The sequence below is a fragment of the Saccostrea echinata genome, unplaced genomic scaffold (genome assembly GCF_033153115.1).
Source record: "Saccostrea echinata isolate AGI-Se365-2 ecotype Australia unplaced genomic scaffold, CSIRO_AGI_Sech_v1 ptg000029l, whole genome shotgun sequence".
Taxonomy (NCBI): domain Eukaryota; kingdom Metazoa; phylum Mollusca; class Bivalvia; order Ostreida; family Ostreidae; genus Saccostrea; species Saccostrea echinata.
In genome coordinates this window covers 20,987,955-21,004,860 of record NW_026889778.1, presented here as the reverse complement: position 1 = coordinate 21,004,860, position 16,906 = coordinate 20,987,955, and the positions used below count along the sequence as shown (strand labels likewise).

The 16,906-nt window shown below is 34.7% G+C and overlaps 1 protein-coding gene across 1 annotated transcript; it reads left to right on the top strand.

The window, feature by feature from the left end:
• Positions 1–2,267: 2,267 nt before the first annotated feature.
• Positions 2,268–3,613, top strand: LOC133195089 (putative nuclease HARBI1). Its single transcript, XM_061330966.1, has 4 exons — positions 2,268–2,477; positions 2,737–2,866; positions 2,984–3,307; positions 3,427–3,613. Exons 1-4 carry the CDS (start codon positions 2,268–2,270, stop codon positions 3,582–3,584), a joined length of 822 nt encoding a protein of 273 aa, XP_061186950.1. The 3' UTR covers positions 3,585–3,613.
• The last annotated feature ends 13,293 nt before the right edge of the window (positions 3,614–16,906 follow it).

Genomic DNA, 16,906 nt, shown 5'->3' with positions numbered 1-16,906 from the left:
AGCAGACTATTATCCCCTCTTAGGGTAGCAGTACAGTAGAATAGAGGGCCGTAGCAAGTCCCCCCCCCTTGAAGAAACACTCAAAAATATCATTTTTGAAACAGAGTAAATCATAATTCATTTGTTTAAAGTAACACTGCTAGATTTTCTTTATTTTACATGTGAAAAATTACTTCAAGGATGCACCAGAACCCACCAAAATGTATATTCATTTATTAATGATTTTAATTTAAGGATTGCACAGGATTGAGTCCTGGAAAAATCTTGTGGCCAGGGTGGCATATGCCCACCCCCCCCCCCACCCCCCACCCCCCAAAAGGTATAAGTAACACAGGCACTTGATTTGATAAAAAAAATTAACCCATAGTATAATAACATTGCGTTATTACTATACTATGGGTTAAAAAAATTATTACTGAAACAAGTGCCTGTGATAAGTAAGTAGTAAGTAAAAATACTAATAAAAGTACTTCATAACATACTAATTGGTACAGTGTGCCCCAAAGAGGCATATAAGTAAGAAGTAAGTACAAGTAAACCCAATTTTATTAATACACCAATTAGCACAGTTATCATAAGTACATGTATCATACAACAAAAATATGTATGTATACTTATCTTGAAGCTTTTTTGACATTTAAATCTTCTATTTAGAATTTTATTGATTTTTATTTTTAAATTGGGCAGTTGTGGTACACTACCCCCGTTTTATATCCTTTTTCTTTTGATAATAAATACATTTTATCATTTCATATAAAGACTTCAAAATTATCTTTCAAATTGGTAGACCCAGGATTTTTTTTAAAGGGGGTTCAACCGGCTAATAATGGGGTCTGAGCCAGTGAGGGCCACCTTGTGGCCCCAGTGGGTAAAGGACAAAAGCCCCTTTAAGCTCACAGGATTTGGGTCCTTTTTAAATCAGTTTTGTGAGTTGTGTTATGTATATTTTATGTATAATAAAAGCAATATCTAACAAAAAAATAATGATTATTTCACCTTTACTAAATTTTGGCACACATGAGGGGGAAGAGGGATATATAGAAACTGTTTTAAGAACAGTTTTTTACGGTAATAGAAATTTCATATTCATCCAGGATTTTGGTTTCAAAATACGAATAATAGATTTACCTCCTAAAATTATGTTTCTGGGGAACATAACAAATTTTAGTTTAATGCTTTTAAGGCAGTGAAAAGGAATTATACACTTAGAGACCTTGAAGACTCAGATTCATATTTGAGTTGTTATGTATATAATTATGATATATGCTGATAAAACAGATTATGACATAATATTAAAAAATCATTTATACCTAAAAATTATCAAATTTAGTACCTTAGAAAATTACATGTATTAATAGCCAAATTATTGTTACTACAAAATAACATATCTTAACTTATAATATCTAAAATTATAGACAGAAACTGTTTACATCATTGAAAACTGCAGAATAGAGTAAAAACCTCTGCAATACCTTAAATTCTTGAACATGTAATTGTAGAAGTAGTCTTTGACAATATATGACATTGTAAGTCTTGTTCAAATCTTAAACCAAATTTTACTCATGCATTGTTCAAAAATTAAAGAGTGTCATAAAAGGAAGGAGGTGGCTTGTGTTGCATTAATTTTTGTAGAATCGTTTGTTATTGTATCTCAAAACACAAGTCCCAGATTCTCGTACACAAGAAACAACCCCCCCCCCACCCCCCCCACCCCCCGCGCTTACTATCAGCTTCTTTAAATAATGCGTCAATCATATCCATGTTTCGAACGTCAAACCATGAGCATCCACAAACTTAATAATTAATAAAATAAATATTTGATGGTTTTTAAAAAGATGTATCATTATGAATGAAAAGAAATTAAAAATGTGTATTCAGAATTTCCTCGACGTTCGCAGTTAGCCAATATTGACGCTATGCAAGCGCGTCGTATAAAAAGAGGAAAATAATATACAAAAGACGTATAAAACATAAAAAACAGCTGCAAATGATAGTAAGTAACAGATTTATACTTACGAAAAAGGATCCAAAGCACTTCGAAGCGTCTGCCATCGTCTTCTTTTCTGGTTCTCCAGGTCGACCGGAAACCTGGATCCGGTTGTATCAATATTTAAAGAATAATTAAAACTTCATTAAACTGATCATTTTTAATGTGTCATTAAATTCCGTTGTATCAATGTTTTAATGAACGAATCGATGCATTAAAGCTTCATTAACTTCTCTAATTTTAATGAAGCCAAGAGGGCTTCTTTAAACGCTCATTAACAATGGCGGCCAACGTAATGTTTGGTCAGTTGGGTAGAAGAAGAGCGGATAGGGTTTTTAGAGAACGTTTTTCTGTACAAAACATGAGTGAAGAGGAAATTCGGAGGCGGTATCGATTTGGAAAGGAATCAATAAAACAAATCGTGGATTTACTTGACCCAGTAATCGGCCATAGAACTAGAAGGTCGCAGGCATTATCAACAGAAATACAGGTATATAACTGATAAAAAAAAACTCACTTTGTCATGTACTGTCCATACGAAAACAGTCAACAAACACCACAACCTCCCCTTTCCCTTGTTTTTTGTAGTTGATTACGTCACATATTGCGTCACCTTGGTGGCGGATCCTCACAATATTTACCCATATAGTACAAGAATAATTAATAATTATTATACATATTATACATTAACATGACTATACATACATACATCTCATATTATTTGAATAATCTTGTTTGATTATACACAGGTGAACTGTGACGACAAAATTATAGATGGCACCCATGTACGAATCCAAGCCCCCTCTCAAAATGAACCAGCATACGTTAAAAGGAAAGGCTTCCACTCAGTAAATGTACAGGCGATTTGTGATTATACAGGTATGAGAGAGAGAGAGAGAGAGAGAGAGAGAGAGAGAGAGAGAGAGATTTTCTTCGATATTCTGAAATCCCAACTCCTGATATATTTTACTTCAAAACGAGAACATATTTTTTCAGGCAGATTTACCAACATGGTAGCTAGATGGCCCGGAAGTACACATGACAGTCAAATATTCCGTATGTCAGGAACAAGACAAACTATAGAAGAGAAGTTTCACTCGATTAAGGATGGGATTGTTCTTGGTGACAGCGGTTACGCATGTAAACCTTATCTTATGACCCCGTATCTGAGACCATCGACACCAGCTCAGGAACGCTTTAACTCGGCCCATTCGAAGACCAGGGTGACCATTGAGCGTGCATTTGGTTGGTGGAAGAGGCGTTTTCGCGTCCTCCATGCTGAAATACGGATGACACCGGAGAGGGTCTGCACAGTCATAGGTACAAGGCTTAGACAGATGTAGTTAATAGGCTTAGGAACATGTTCATTTAGTATTCACAAGTAATTATTTGCATGTTTTTAGGTACCTGTTGTGTGAACGTATACGTTTTGATTTCAGGAGCATGTGCTGTACTTCACAATCTTGCTATTTTATTCCGGGAGCCACTTACAGACGAAGATCAAGACTTGGACGTCGATGGAAATATTCAAGGGCAGTACAACGGACCCGAGGATGGGAAAAACATAAGAAATTATATCACACAACATTATTTTTAAGAACTTGCATTTATTTTATGTGTACCAATGGAAACAGTTAAGGCGTTTATTGGTATACACTGGTATAGTTATTGTATTTTATTCATAAATTGTATTTGATTCATTTCTATATTGTACAAACACTTTAGGTGCGCTTAACAGAAAGTTGTTTTCAAATTCATAAAGTTATACTTGTAGTAATATAGGTTAGAAGAAAAACCCACGAGTATGAGAAAAAATGAAAAAGAAACAGTTAATCTTCAAATGACATATCCAACTCCCGTCTTAGCTTTTTGTTCATCAACCTGTAGTAAACCGTTTGCTCCCGTAATTTCTGTTGTTTTTCCACCAACACTGCGTACTGCATTTGAGTCACGTCTTCAGGTTTTACCCTCTTGCGTTGTCCTATATTCTCCACCTTTTTTGACCTATAATGTATGTGTTAAGTAAGTAACTATTGATGTAGGATCGAACTTTTGAGCTTATTGACATTCCATAGATTAAAACTTGTTAACAAAGCGATGTGTGCAATCATGAATTTTTATTTTATCCTATTATATTACATAATATAATATGTTATAACTTATTACATGTAAAATTTTACATTAGCACATCTAGGTTACAATAGGTCGACAGGTAAATGTAAACACTTTAGATGCAGAACTATACTTAAATTTCGCCAGTTTGAATGGTGATAGCAGATTCTCTTCAGGAAGAGACACATTTTGAATTTGTAATAAGTATTGATTATTTATTGAATTAAAAGATATTTATGCACGTCTATATCAACAATTTATTTATTTATGAACTATAATTACATGTTTGGCACCATGCTTGTCGTCGCTGTAGTTGTTATATTTTCTGGTGCGGTTACCTCTGTCGCCGCGGTTACCTCTGTCGCCACGGTGACCACATTCTGTGCCAGATCAGACTCATCGACGACCTGCTCTCCTTCATTGCTTGGAATGAGCAATTCCGTTAGCATGCACATAGTTTTGGGTGAGCCCAAGATCTCTATGTTGCTTTCGTCTGTTTATAAAAAAAAATAATAATAATGCATTTTTGTTTTAATTCTCTGGTGCCCATTTCCCTGTAAATGCAAATTTCAAATTTTACAAAGTCCCTGGAGGAATCTATAGACTGAGGAGGGTACGTGGAGGGGGTGATTTTCAGAGTAAACAAAAAATGATAACCTTAGACACCTCCCCCAATTGGAAACACAAACTCCTCTTAATACTGTAAGAAAAGACTTGGAAAAAAGACTTATGTGTCTACACCCCCCCCCTTCCATGAAATAAGGTTTTAAGTTTTGTGAAAGCTGTTATGTTCAGCTTGGGGGGGGGGGGGGCGTGTGTTTGTTTGTTGTATGCTTGACAAAAAATGTCCAAGTCTTACTTTTGTTACAGTTTTGTGAACTCTGACCCCCCGTAAAAAAAAATCATGGATATGACCTTAAAGTTGTCAAAATTCACACCCATGTATAAAAAATTCTATAATTAGATAAAAAATCATGACAAAACCTTTAAATGAAATAAGACAGACCACCAACTCGAATGAAGTAACCATCCGCGGTTTTCATAAAAATAAGGACACGACACTTTTTATCGTCCATCACAGTAACTTTTTACGAAAGGTGGCGTTGTTAGTACTGTGACGTCATTTTGTGAATAAATGTTGAAGGACTGTATTATATTTATTCTGCCTCTTTATGGATTTAAAGAAGGGATTCTTGTGATTTGCTGTTGGGAAGATTTAAATGATACTTAACGAGGTAAATGATTAATGATTTAACATACAGGCGGCATGTAAAGGCGTTGCTTGTGATATCTACTGCTGTAATCGCTCACTACCGCTATCCCGAGTGAATGCCCTTGAATCACCAGATGGCGATACCGTCGATTTCTAGTTAGGTAGTTCCGGTTTCACTTCTGATCATAACAAAAACAAAACGTTGGCGATCTCTGCTAGTTTTCCGACTTTTCCCTAACGCACAGGTAAGTGTTATCTATATTCTTGTGATTTTTATTACTTAAACTTTTCATTCCATTCCAAAAATGTACGCTTGCTTATTTTAACAGCATACAAACGGTATTCATTTTCAGAATGACATTGCAAATTGTCTCGAGATGATCTGGCGAAATTGTATCTATAAATGTCAGCGATAAAGTGTTTAAAGATATTATCAAACTTTCGACAATGTTTTCTTTGGCAATGAGACCTTTTAAGGGTGTGATTATTTAATGAGTTACATTACAAGTCCATTCTCGTGAAGGGGGGGGGGGGTCTAAGTACCAGGGACCTATATACTAATATATAGGTCCCTGTAAGTACTAAGTTTCCAAAGTTACAGGTCTTTAAAATTTTGCAGGTCATCATGGAAAACAAAATATGTAGTGGAGGGAAGAGATACTGTGTTCTTTGTTCAAACAGTCAAGGACAAATTCTTGAAAATGGCACCAAAATTTCACTTCATTGTTTGCCAGGAGGTTCTAGTAAAGAGGATATAAAGCGACGCTCGATTTTGGATTCAGAGAATAAAGCTCGTCCGGCCAAATGCTCCAATTACCTCGAATACAAGACTTTGTAACCTTCATTTTGAGAGAAACTCCTGTACAAAAAGTGCAGTTCCTGTTCATATGGATCTTTCCAAAGCAAAAAAGGAAATCTCTTCACGTCGTCCCCTATTTCGGAAAAATTTGGATGAAAATAATAACAGTGAAAACTCCGATTAAAGTTCCAATGCTAATTTTGATGTGAGTACTATTATTCATAGCATTCCAAGTAAAACTCAGGATGTTTCAACCCAGTCTTCTGTTGTTCATACAGATATCTCTACACAGACTAACAGTACAAATACCTGTGAACAGGAAGAAAGTGGAACTCAAACACATTTGCCAAAACTTGTGCCTGAAGATTTGGAGAACAATGACGACAAGACTCGTTATTACACAGGATTTCCAAATTTTGCAACATTTTCATTAATTTTTAACTTGTTATTACAACATGGGGCAGATAAATTGACATACTGGGAAAGTCAAAAGAGAACTACAGAAATAGAGGACAGAAGATATATTAATGAATTTACTTCCAAACCAGGAAGGAAAAGAAAATTACGTCCAATTGATGAGTTTTATTTAGTTTGTTTAAGACTTCGTTTAGGTTTATTACAAGAAATTTTGGCAGATCTTTTTGGAATTTCAATAATGTCAGTATCAAGAACTCTTAACACATGGATTAATTTTATGTATGATCATATGAAAGGGCTTATTGCTTGGCCGTCTAGAGAACAAATATTAGCAAATTTGCCTTCAAGTTTTGTTGATATGCCAGATGTCAGAATAGTAATTGATGCTACAGAATTTTTTGCGAAAAACCTAGTAGTCTTACTGCACAATACTTGACTTGGAGTGAATATAAAAATCACAATACTTTTAAGGTTTTGATTGGTGTTGCACCAAATGGTCTTGTTTCATTTATATCATGTGTTTGGGGAGGTCGTGCATCAGACAGACATATTGTTCAGAAAGATGGTCACCTCTTTTTACCACTTCTTGAGAGTGGCGATATTATATTAGCTGATAAAGGTTTCACAATAGGTGACTTACTACCAGGTCACATTGGTTTAAATATGCCCCCTTTTATTGCTTCAAAAGCACAAATGACTCAGAAAGAATTTTTCAAGACACAACAAATTGCAGCCCCTAGAATTGTTGTAGAAATGAAAATGGAACAAATTAAAAACTTTAAAATTTTACAGAATGTACTTCCTTTGACTGAGGCACACCTTGTAGAACAAATGATTGTTATATGTACTGCTATAACTAATTTATACCCCCCTTTGCTGAAATAAACAGGATGATTGAATCTGTAATGTTTTGTAGAATTTAAGATTGTAACAGAGAAATCTGTTCTAGTCAGTTGTGAGATATGTAGCTGTGCATTTTTATTAGGTCACCTGAGTGACTCAGTTGACCCTTTTTTAAGCTAACTTGCAATGTAAAAATAATAATGTGTGGAAATGGCTAAAAAAACAAAAAAATATTTTATTGATTTTGTTTTTTATATCAAACCTTACTTTAATAAGAACTGTGTGAAATAATGATAGGTGACTACCAAATCCCATGGGCCTCTGGTTCATTTAGATAATTAGACTTTTTTTTATATACCTGTATACAGGTATAAGAATTCAATATGTTCAAATGCATTGTATATTGTGACATTAGCACATCAAAAGATTTTCTGTGCATTTATTCCTATGTAAAAAAAAAAAAAAAATGTACGAAATTCTTCTGCAGTGACCATGGTGACATGCAGATCAAACACACTTATGTAATTGTTATTTGATAATGGAAGTTGGATTTAATAAATTTACTTCTGAATATTTTAAATTACATTTTCAAAGGTCTTTGTCAATTAAAAGATAAAACTCCAGATAAGGAAATGTTAACATCTTTATACTCATCACATTACAGAACCACCTTCTCGTGTGTGGCTCAGTTATAAACTTGGCTGGGCTTGCAGTCTAAGATATCTAATTTAATATTGAATAACCTACACATATGTATATGTATCTCATTTTAATTTGGGAATCAAGGATCAGGTAAAAATGTAATTATATTTAAGGCTAACTTTAAAATAATGTTTGCTTGCCCTCTCCCAACCCAGGATGAAAAATTTGGGTTGGTAAGTAGGTGGGGAATTTTTTTTCTAAGAAAATTTCAACATCAATCCTGAATTATTTTCCGGAATGCATAAAAAAAATAATTGCTTCCTGGAGGTTACAAAAAGTTTTGAGTCGGGCCTTTTTCAGCCAGTCAGGTGGGAGAGGGCAACCAAACAATTTTTTAAAGATGGCCTAAGGAAAAACTTTTTTTTGGATGCTGATAATCAAACAGTTTGCTCATAATAATTTTATGAACTAGAGCAGAGCTCGTTGCAAAGCAACGAGTAGGTCTTCCGTTGGAGCTGCGAACAGGAAGATGTGACCTTGAGTCAAGGTCATGCCACATTCTAAGGTTATAAGCAATCTTGTAAGGGGTATCACCAGTAGAAAGACAGTTAAGGAATGTTGTTTCTCCGTTGATGACCTTGAACTCGTTCAAATGACCTTGCATCAAACCATGACACACTCTGGTTATAAGCAAACCCCATCTATGTGTTACCGACTCGACAAGTTAACACGTGTTCTTTCAGACCATTCATCCAGTCAAAACATTCTTTCCTTAGTGACCCTAAATTTAATCAACATGGCCGTAGGAACTGAGGGAGGGGGGCGTGCCCCCCAATAATTTGCCGATATATAGATTACTATAGTAGACATAGATACTATAGCTTGTGCCACCTCAATAAAAACGTCTGATAACCTTCTCTTTTTTTGCTTGTCAAGGAAGTTTTGGTAGTTGGTGACCCCTCAACTGTCAACTGAAAATGTATGGCTGTGCCCCCCCCCCCAAAAAAAAAACCCCCTGAATTTGCTTCCTATGGGCCTGATCAAGGCAATGATACACTCTGTATGATATCAGCGATACCCTTTTGTGTGTTTCGGAATTGACAAGTTCACAGTTTGCATTTATTGCATGATAGTGAGGGAGACATGAAGATTTCTTCGCCCATAAAAAATCATATTCCCCGAGGGCAACATGAAGATTTCTTCGCCCTTGAAAAATCATACTCCCCGAAGGCAACGCCCGAGAGAAATATGATTTTTCATTTGCGAAGAAATCTTTATGTCTCCCTCACTATTATGCAATAAATTGTTTATAATACCGAATTAACCAAAATGCAGGAATTACAAAGGAGATCCAATGAATAAAGCAAACATGCATTTGATGAGAACGATATGAAAGAGATGTAAGTTACAGGTACACCGTACCAATAGCCTCGTTTCATTAAAAAAAATTCCTACGTGACAAGTTTGTGTGATCACACCAGTAACATTCAAACACCATTACATTTTTACACATTTAAATCGACACAATCAATCAACGATAATATGTTGACGGTGCGACCGTTGGGCGAGTGCATTGTTCACTTAATTTTAAGATCCGCCTCTTCAAACAGCACGAGACATTTGGAACATCTAGACTGTGACGTCTCATGACGTATGTTAGCTGTATTTCCATAAACGAATTTTGAAAAGTGCAAACATTTTAACAAAGAACGTTTAATCTACTATCTGTATGCAATTCCATTAATTAAGGTGATTTTTTGGGGTGAATTTTTAGTTGTTGTTACCGCGCGAACGAAGTTAGCAGCGTCGCTATAAACAATCTAACTCCTCACTCGTTTAATTGTGACGTCACAATCGTGAAACACGACGTTTTGTTGCAGGGCAAAAATGATGGACACGTGACTTTCTCAGCCAAACAAATTCTATTTTACTAGTGATTTTTCACTTGTAAGCTAGTTTTCACAGAGGTATAATAAACGTTTGTTTTAGACCATACATCGAAATAAATTATCATAATTTCTATAGTCGTAATTTATTAAGTTCAACTCACTGCTTTAAAATCATTGTAAATGTTTTATGCCCGATTTGGATACTGAACAACGTGTGATTTTTGAAACACTGATGCCCCCATATGCCATCTTATGGCAAAAGTTAAAAGTTTCTCAAATGCAAGTCAAACTCCATGGTCAAGATCAAAGTTAAAAAAAAAATGTTATTACCCAAATAAAGGTCTTGAACAAAGAATATACTGTGAAATATATACTAGTATGAAAGCCACAGCAGCAACAGTTTAAAAGTTATGGCCAAGGTTAATTTCTTTAAAAGGTCAAACTCCAAGGTCAAGGGATCATAATTGTTTGTACTTGAGGGAAGGTCTTAATTGTTACAAGGAATACACATGTGGTATTAAAAAGCCTTAGCACCAACTGTTCAAAAGTTAAAACCAAGGTTAAAGTTTTTCAAAAGTATGACATACTCAAAGATAAAATGGTCAAAATTAAAGGTATACAATGACAGGCCTTGTCACAAGAAAATTACCTATGTAATATAAAAGCCCTAGTACTAGTCATTCAAAAATTATTGTCAAGGCTAAAGTTGTTTAAAAGTTGATCAAACTCCAAGGTCAAGGTCAAACGGTCAAACATATTTATACCCAAGGAGGAGACTTATCACAAGGGATACAGATGCGAAGTATAAACGCCATAGCACCAACTGTTCAAAAGTTTTGGCCAAGGTTATAGTTTGGTAAAATTTTGCGAAAGAGGATCAAACTCCAAGTTCAAGGTCAAGAGGTCAAATATGTTGGTACCTGAAGGAAGTCCTTGTTACTAGGAATACACATAAGAAATGTGAAAGCAGTAGTTCCAACCAATCAAATTTTATGGGCATAGTTAAAGTTTTTTGCGGACAAAGAGGCTTACACAGTCTAACAGACAAATAGACAGGTGGACAGGACAAAAACTGTATGCCCCCCGGATCTTCGATTACAGAAGCATAATAAAATGTCGGCGTCTTTGGGTTTTCGCATTGGCCTTAAATCTGAAAATCCAAAGGATTACAAGGTGCATTACGATACACTTTCACATCATGTTCTATAACCCAGAGCATATTGTCTGCAAAGATAAATATTTAATTCAGTATTTAATTAGCTATGCATAATTATCTATGTTGTTTTAAAAAGGAAATATAAAAAAAATATTTGTTTTATATTTTTCGATGTAGAGATATACAGAAAATGTTTTCCAATTTTAAGTCCTATCGCAATACACATTTAAAAAAAAAAGTGTGTGTTGGAGGGGGGGGGGGGTCATTACATTTTTGCTGGGATTCGCCTATGTATGATCGTAGAGAAACAAAGAGTGGGGAGAGTCCAAGCAGCAATTAAATCAAAATTTACATATTAAAACTACAACAAAAGACTATTTTCAGAAGGTCTGCCCCCCCCCCCCCCACCCCGTACAATCCGTACAACGGACCTGTGAGAAAAATACTGATCCTACATTCAGAGTCCCAGGGCACCAGGAAAGAGTGGCAAAAAGAGAATATCGGTTTATTTCAGTCTATAAGTCGAATCAAAATATCTTTTCCTCAAGAGTCTTCTTTCTTTGAGTTCTTCCCAGTGATCGTGTGATTTATTTCATTTAATTTACGTTCTGTACTGGACTTGGAAAATGAGGACATCTTTAGGTTCCTGAGCTGGCCTTGAAGCCCGTAGAACAGATTTTCTGCTTTATGATAAATTCAAGTGATATGTAATACGGTATTAATTTTGTGTTGATTTTATTAATGTTAATTTCATCAAGAAATATGAAAAATTAATGTTTTTACTATACATAGTGAGGCATTTTTTGTGTGGAACGATTATTTTGGGGTTTTCACGATTTTTTCATATGGTACACATGATGAGTAAGTGCAATAAATATAATTTGTGGAAAAAATGTCCAACAAGCCCCGGGGTTGAATATCGGGGGGGGGGTCTGTCCACAAGTACCTGTTGTCAAGCCCGTAGAAAACAATTTCAGTTTTTTGGGAAGGGGGAGGGGGGGGGGGCAAATAGAAATTTCCACAGGTACTTGTACTCGATTTTTTCCTATGGTACACATGATGAATTGGTGTAATAAATATAATTTGTGGAAAAAAATGTCCAACAAACATTGGGGGGTGGGGGGGATCCTGTCCACAAGTACCTGTGGAAATTTCTTGATACATAAACAGAATTTAAAAGCATGTATTAGACATCTTTTGAAGGGGAGAGGGCACGGCCGTAATTAAAAGTTATATAGAGACTAGGAAGGAATGAACTGTCATTAAATTTTGGTTAAGAACTATTACCTAAACTCTTCACTTTCACATTTTCAATTACAGATTCTTGTTTTTAAAAAGCTATACATGTACATTTATATGTATCTATTAGATGCATAAATTATGTTATTAATCATTTTATCTTAAAGGAAAAGTAAAAATCTCAATCAAACTTGTTCCGCATATTATGCTCTCTGATTCATTACTCAACAGATGCTTCATATACATGTAAGAAGGGAAGACTGCAGACTGCAGGTGTGATAAATTCACAGCATGCAGCTCCAGCCTTAATTCCAACTTTGTTCCAAAATATTATTATTCAACGCGAAAAATTAGAATTAGCCGATAGAATATTTTGAATCACTTCGGAAATCCTGCCGTAACACCAGACTGAGTTCACAATATCGAGTGATTTTGATTGACAGGTGTAGAGCCGTTGTGCATGGATTTCGTGTAACTATACATGTACTGCAGATTGTGGTTGAAAATAATAAGCAAACAGATCTAAAGAAAAGATGTTGTATACTGTACATATATTTGTTAAGAACCAGTTCATTCATGAAACGAATTTAGTCGTATTATGTGGGCCCATGTTAGATTTGACAGGTTGATTTACTAGTAGAAATTCAATGGACCACAGTCATTTAGGGTATTCTGAATCACCCCGCACATCGCGACTCTCGGTAATTTACCTTACCGCTGTACCTCGCACGACACATGCACAGGTGTGACAACCAAACAGTCATTATTAGTAAGGTCTATACTTATTGCATACAACAAATAAAGAGGTAAACATAATGCGTTAACTAAAAGAATTAATTATTTTAATTCATTAACTTCCTATCCTTTTCGAAGAAAATGCCCGTGTAGAAACGTATTTCTCATCGATGTCGTGGCGTTGTTGGTGGATGAAACATGGCATATAAGGTATCGATAGAACGGCAATTTTATAAGCTTTTGTGAGTATTATTTGTTTTTTATAACACCTCAAAAATATACTAGTTATGGCCGCATTTGTAGCCCCCTACAGTTTCGAACCACGTGTGTACATGCCCCTAGCCAAATAAATTGCACACGCTACATGTATACTTGTTATATGTCAGATTATTATTTTTTTTTATAACATTGTGTTTCTTAAATGCAAGGGGTATGAAAGTAATGATTTGACAAAGCAAGAGCTATAATAAGACTACCCCGGGTCCCGGTATACACTTGATCAGTGTTGATCAATGTTAATATGTACGAGTACACGTATGCAAATAATTCGATAGCTTTTGAAGATTTCAACATACATTTTTGTAACACGCATATTTGTAATAACCACTTTATATACAAAACAAAATTTCATTCTCTTATATGGTAATATGGACGTCGTAATAGATGACATGCCTGTTTCAAAAACGTTTCCTAAGTTATCTTAAGATATGCCTAAGTTATAACTTTAGAAGTTCCTAAGATTTATCACAGCTGTATCGCGAAACAATCTTATCTAAAAAAAATTATAAGTCATTTCTTAAGTTGTGCCTTTAAGGACTAATAAAATAACATTCCCGCTCTATATACAACTCTCAGTATGGTATATATTTTTAGATTCAAAAAGGAAGGGTGCGAGGATTGGGGATTGTCTCCACTTTTAAAGGATTTGGACACAAGTATGCTTAACTTTGCGAAGTGTTTTGCTAGATCTAAGCATTCACAGACACACCCTTTCAAGCCATCTTCCCTTCCGAGCACACGATATTTGTATTTTAATTTTTAAACATTGTTCTAGGTGTTATACATTTACTTTATTTTGTTCTTATAATGTATCTACATGTAAATAAAATTTTAAAATAAATGCTTCGTAGCGAACACATGCGAGTTTATATTTTTCAAACAATCTTTGCCAATTACTACACTGTATGTACACGTTAGTTGTTTGTGCGGTGTAGAGCAACTATCAGAGTACACAATGTATTTCAACATCGAGGTGCCCGCGGCTCTCTGTGGCCACGTGTATGTAAACGAGGACTGGACTACAACACTTAAAGACACAAAGCGGCAGAGATGGATGAAACTGTTTGCTATATTACAAAGACTTGAATTATAGTACATGTATATTTGAAGGAATTTTTATTTATGTTAATGTTTATTTAATTCTATAAATAATAAATGGACATTCACAAGAGTGATGGTAAAAATAATATGTGCGTAGCATGCGTAGTAATTACAATTATTTACCGAAGCCCCCATTCAATTACAATTGCAGATGAATTAAAATTCAACAACACAGGATAGAGCAATACTTTTTTTAAATGTATTGTTGCGTGAACAGACAGAAACAGCGATTAAAATTCAAAATGATTTTTATGCACCAGTGTTTGGAATTAAGATTATAAAAGATCGGTAAAGTAATCTTACTGATTCGATATAATTAAAAACATAACTTTCCATTAATTAATAGCTCTTTGTACAAAATTGACATTATACGCGATCACAAATACTAGCTTTGTTTATGGCCACAGGTGGCTAGTACACTGGTGACCTCGATCAACAGCGTGGGATTCGCGCGTTGGGTTACATAACTAAACATCGAGCTGAACATGGAGGCCGTAATATGCATACAGCTAATGATCGTGAATTATTCAATGCATACAGTTTAAAATCACTTACAAAGTTTGTTGTAATAATAAACGTAGAAAGATAGATTTAATATTCTCCGCTTTTGAACACTATTAACCTAATTTAAAAAAGAAGAAAAGAAAGACTAGTTAAGGTCTTCCGTTTCCAACGGAAGACCTTCTACTGATTGTGATGATTAAGATTATTCTTATTATTCTTTTTTTTTTTTTTTTTTCCTAGACGCCAACTTTGACGCTTCATATCTTCCTCATTTTTAAACAGATTTTGTTCAAATTTTCAGAGCTTTTAGACTTTACAAAACACTGTCAGAATACCGTAATACAATTCGGAAATTACCTTCTGTTCACGAGTTATTCCCCTTTGATTGAATTTTGCTTGCCTCCGATTTCCAGATAAAGGCTCAGAAATGGTTATAATTGGAGCACAAAACCCTTTGAAATTGAAAAGAGGAAGCATTGAAGTTGTGCACATCGGTTTTTGTTTTTTGATTTTTGCATTAAAAATGGCGCTAGAGAGGGGTCAAAAGTTAGAACGCGGAAAACAGCAAAAAATTTGACATATTTTCCTTTATATCTTGAAAACTAGAAATATTTTGTTAAGACATGTAGAACAAAAGTTGTGCATAATTGCAAGGGCTTTCATATTATACTATTTAAAAGGGGCTGGCCCCTATGATTAGGGATCTTGGGCCCTTAAAAGTTTTTGCTTTATAACTCAAAAACGGTAAATATTTCGATCTGGATCTTGGGAACAAAATTGTTCTTTAACACCTTTTTGATCTAATGAAAATGTTGTTTTGTTCGAGTATACCATGAGTATTGCGTAATACGTATTAGAAAGCAGGCCAGGTAAACAGGTAACGTTTTTCATTCGGCAAGGAAATCAGACCTCTTCATGTGTATAACTTAAACAGACTTGCTATCAATAATATACCCTGCGGTATTTAATGTTAATTTTCTTTTTAATAAGGTTTAAAACGTGGTTTATGGTTCACTATTAAATTATTTATTACAACTAGTCTTTCTTTTCTTCTTTTTTAAATTAGGTTAATAGTGTTCAAAAGCGGAGAATATTAAATCTATCTTTCTATGTTTATTATTACAACAAACTTTGTAAGTGATTTTAAACTGTATGCATTGAATAATTCACGATCATTAGCTGTATGCATATTACGGTCTCCATGTTCAGCTCGATGTTTAGTTATGTAACCCAACGCGCGAATCCCACGCTGTTGATCGAGGTCACCAGTGTACTAGCCACCTGTGGCCATAAACAAAGCTAGTATTTGTGATCGCGTATAATGTCAATTTTGTACAAAGAGCTATTAATTAATGGAAAGTTATGTTTTTAATTATATCGAATCAGTAAGATTACTTTACCGATCTTTTATAATCTTAATTCCAAACACTGGTGCATAAAAATCATTTTGAATTTTAATCGCTGTTTTTGTCTGTTCACGCAACAATACATTTAAAAAAAGTATTGCTCTATCCCGTGTTGTTGTATTTTAATTCATCTGCAATTGTAATTGAATGGGGGCTTCGGTAAATAATTGTAATTACTACGCATGCTACGCACATATTATTTTTACCATCACTCTTGTGAATGTCCATTTATTATTTATAGAATTAAATAAACATTAGCTAAACATAAATAAAAATTCCTTCAAATATACATGTACTATAATTCAAGTCTTTGTAATATAGCAAACAGTTTCATCCATCTCTGCCGCTTTGTGTCTTTAAGTGTTATAGTCCAGTCCTCGTTTACATACACGTGGCCACAGAGAGCCGCGGGCACCTCGATGTTGAAATACATAATGATTGTGTACTCTGATAGTTGCTCTACACCGCACAAACAACTAACGTGTACATGCAGTGTAGTAATTGGCAAAGATTGTTTGAAGAATATAAACTCGCATGTGTTCGCTACGAAGCATTCATTTTAAAATTTTATTTACATGTAGATA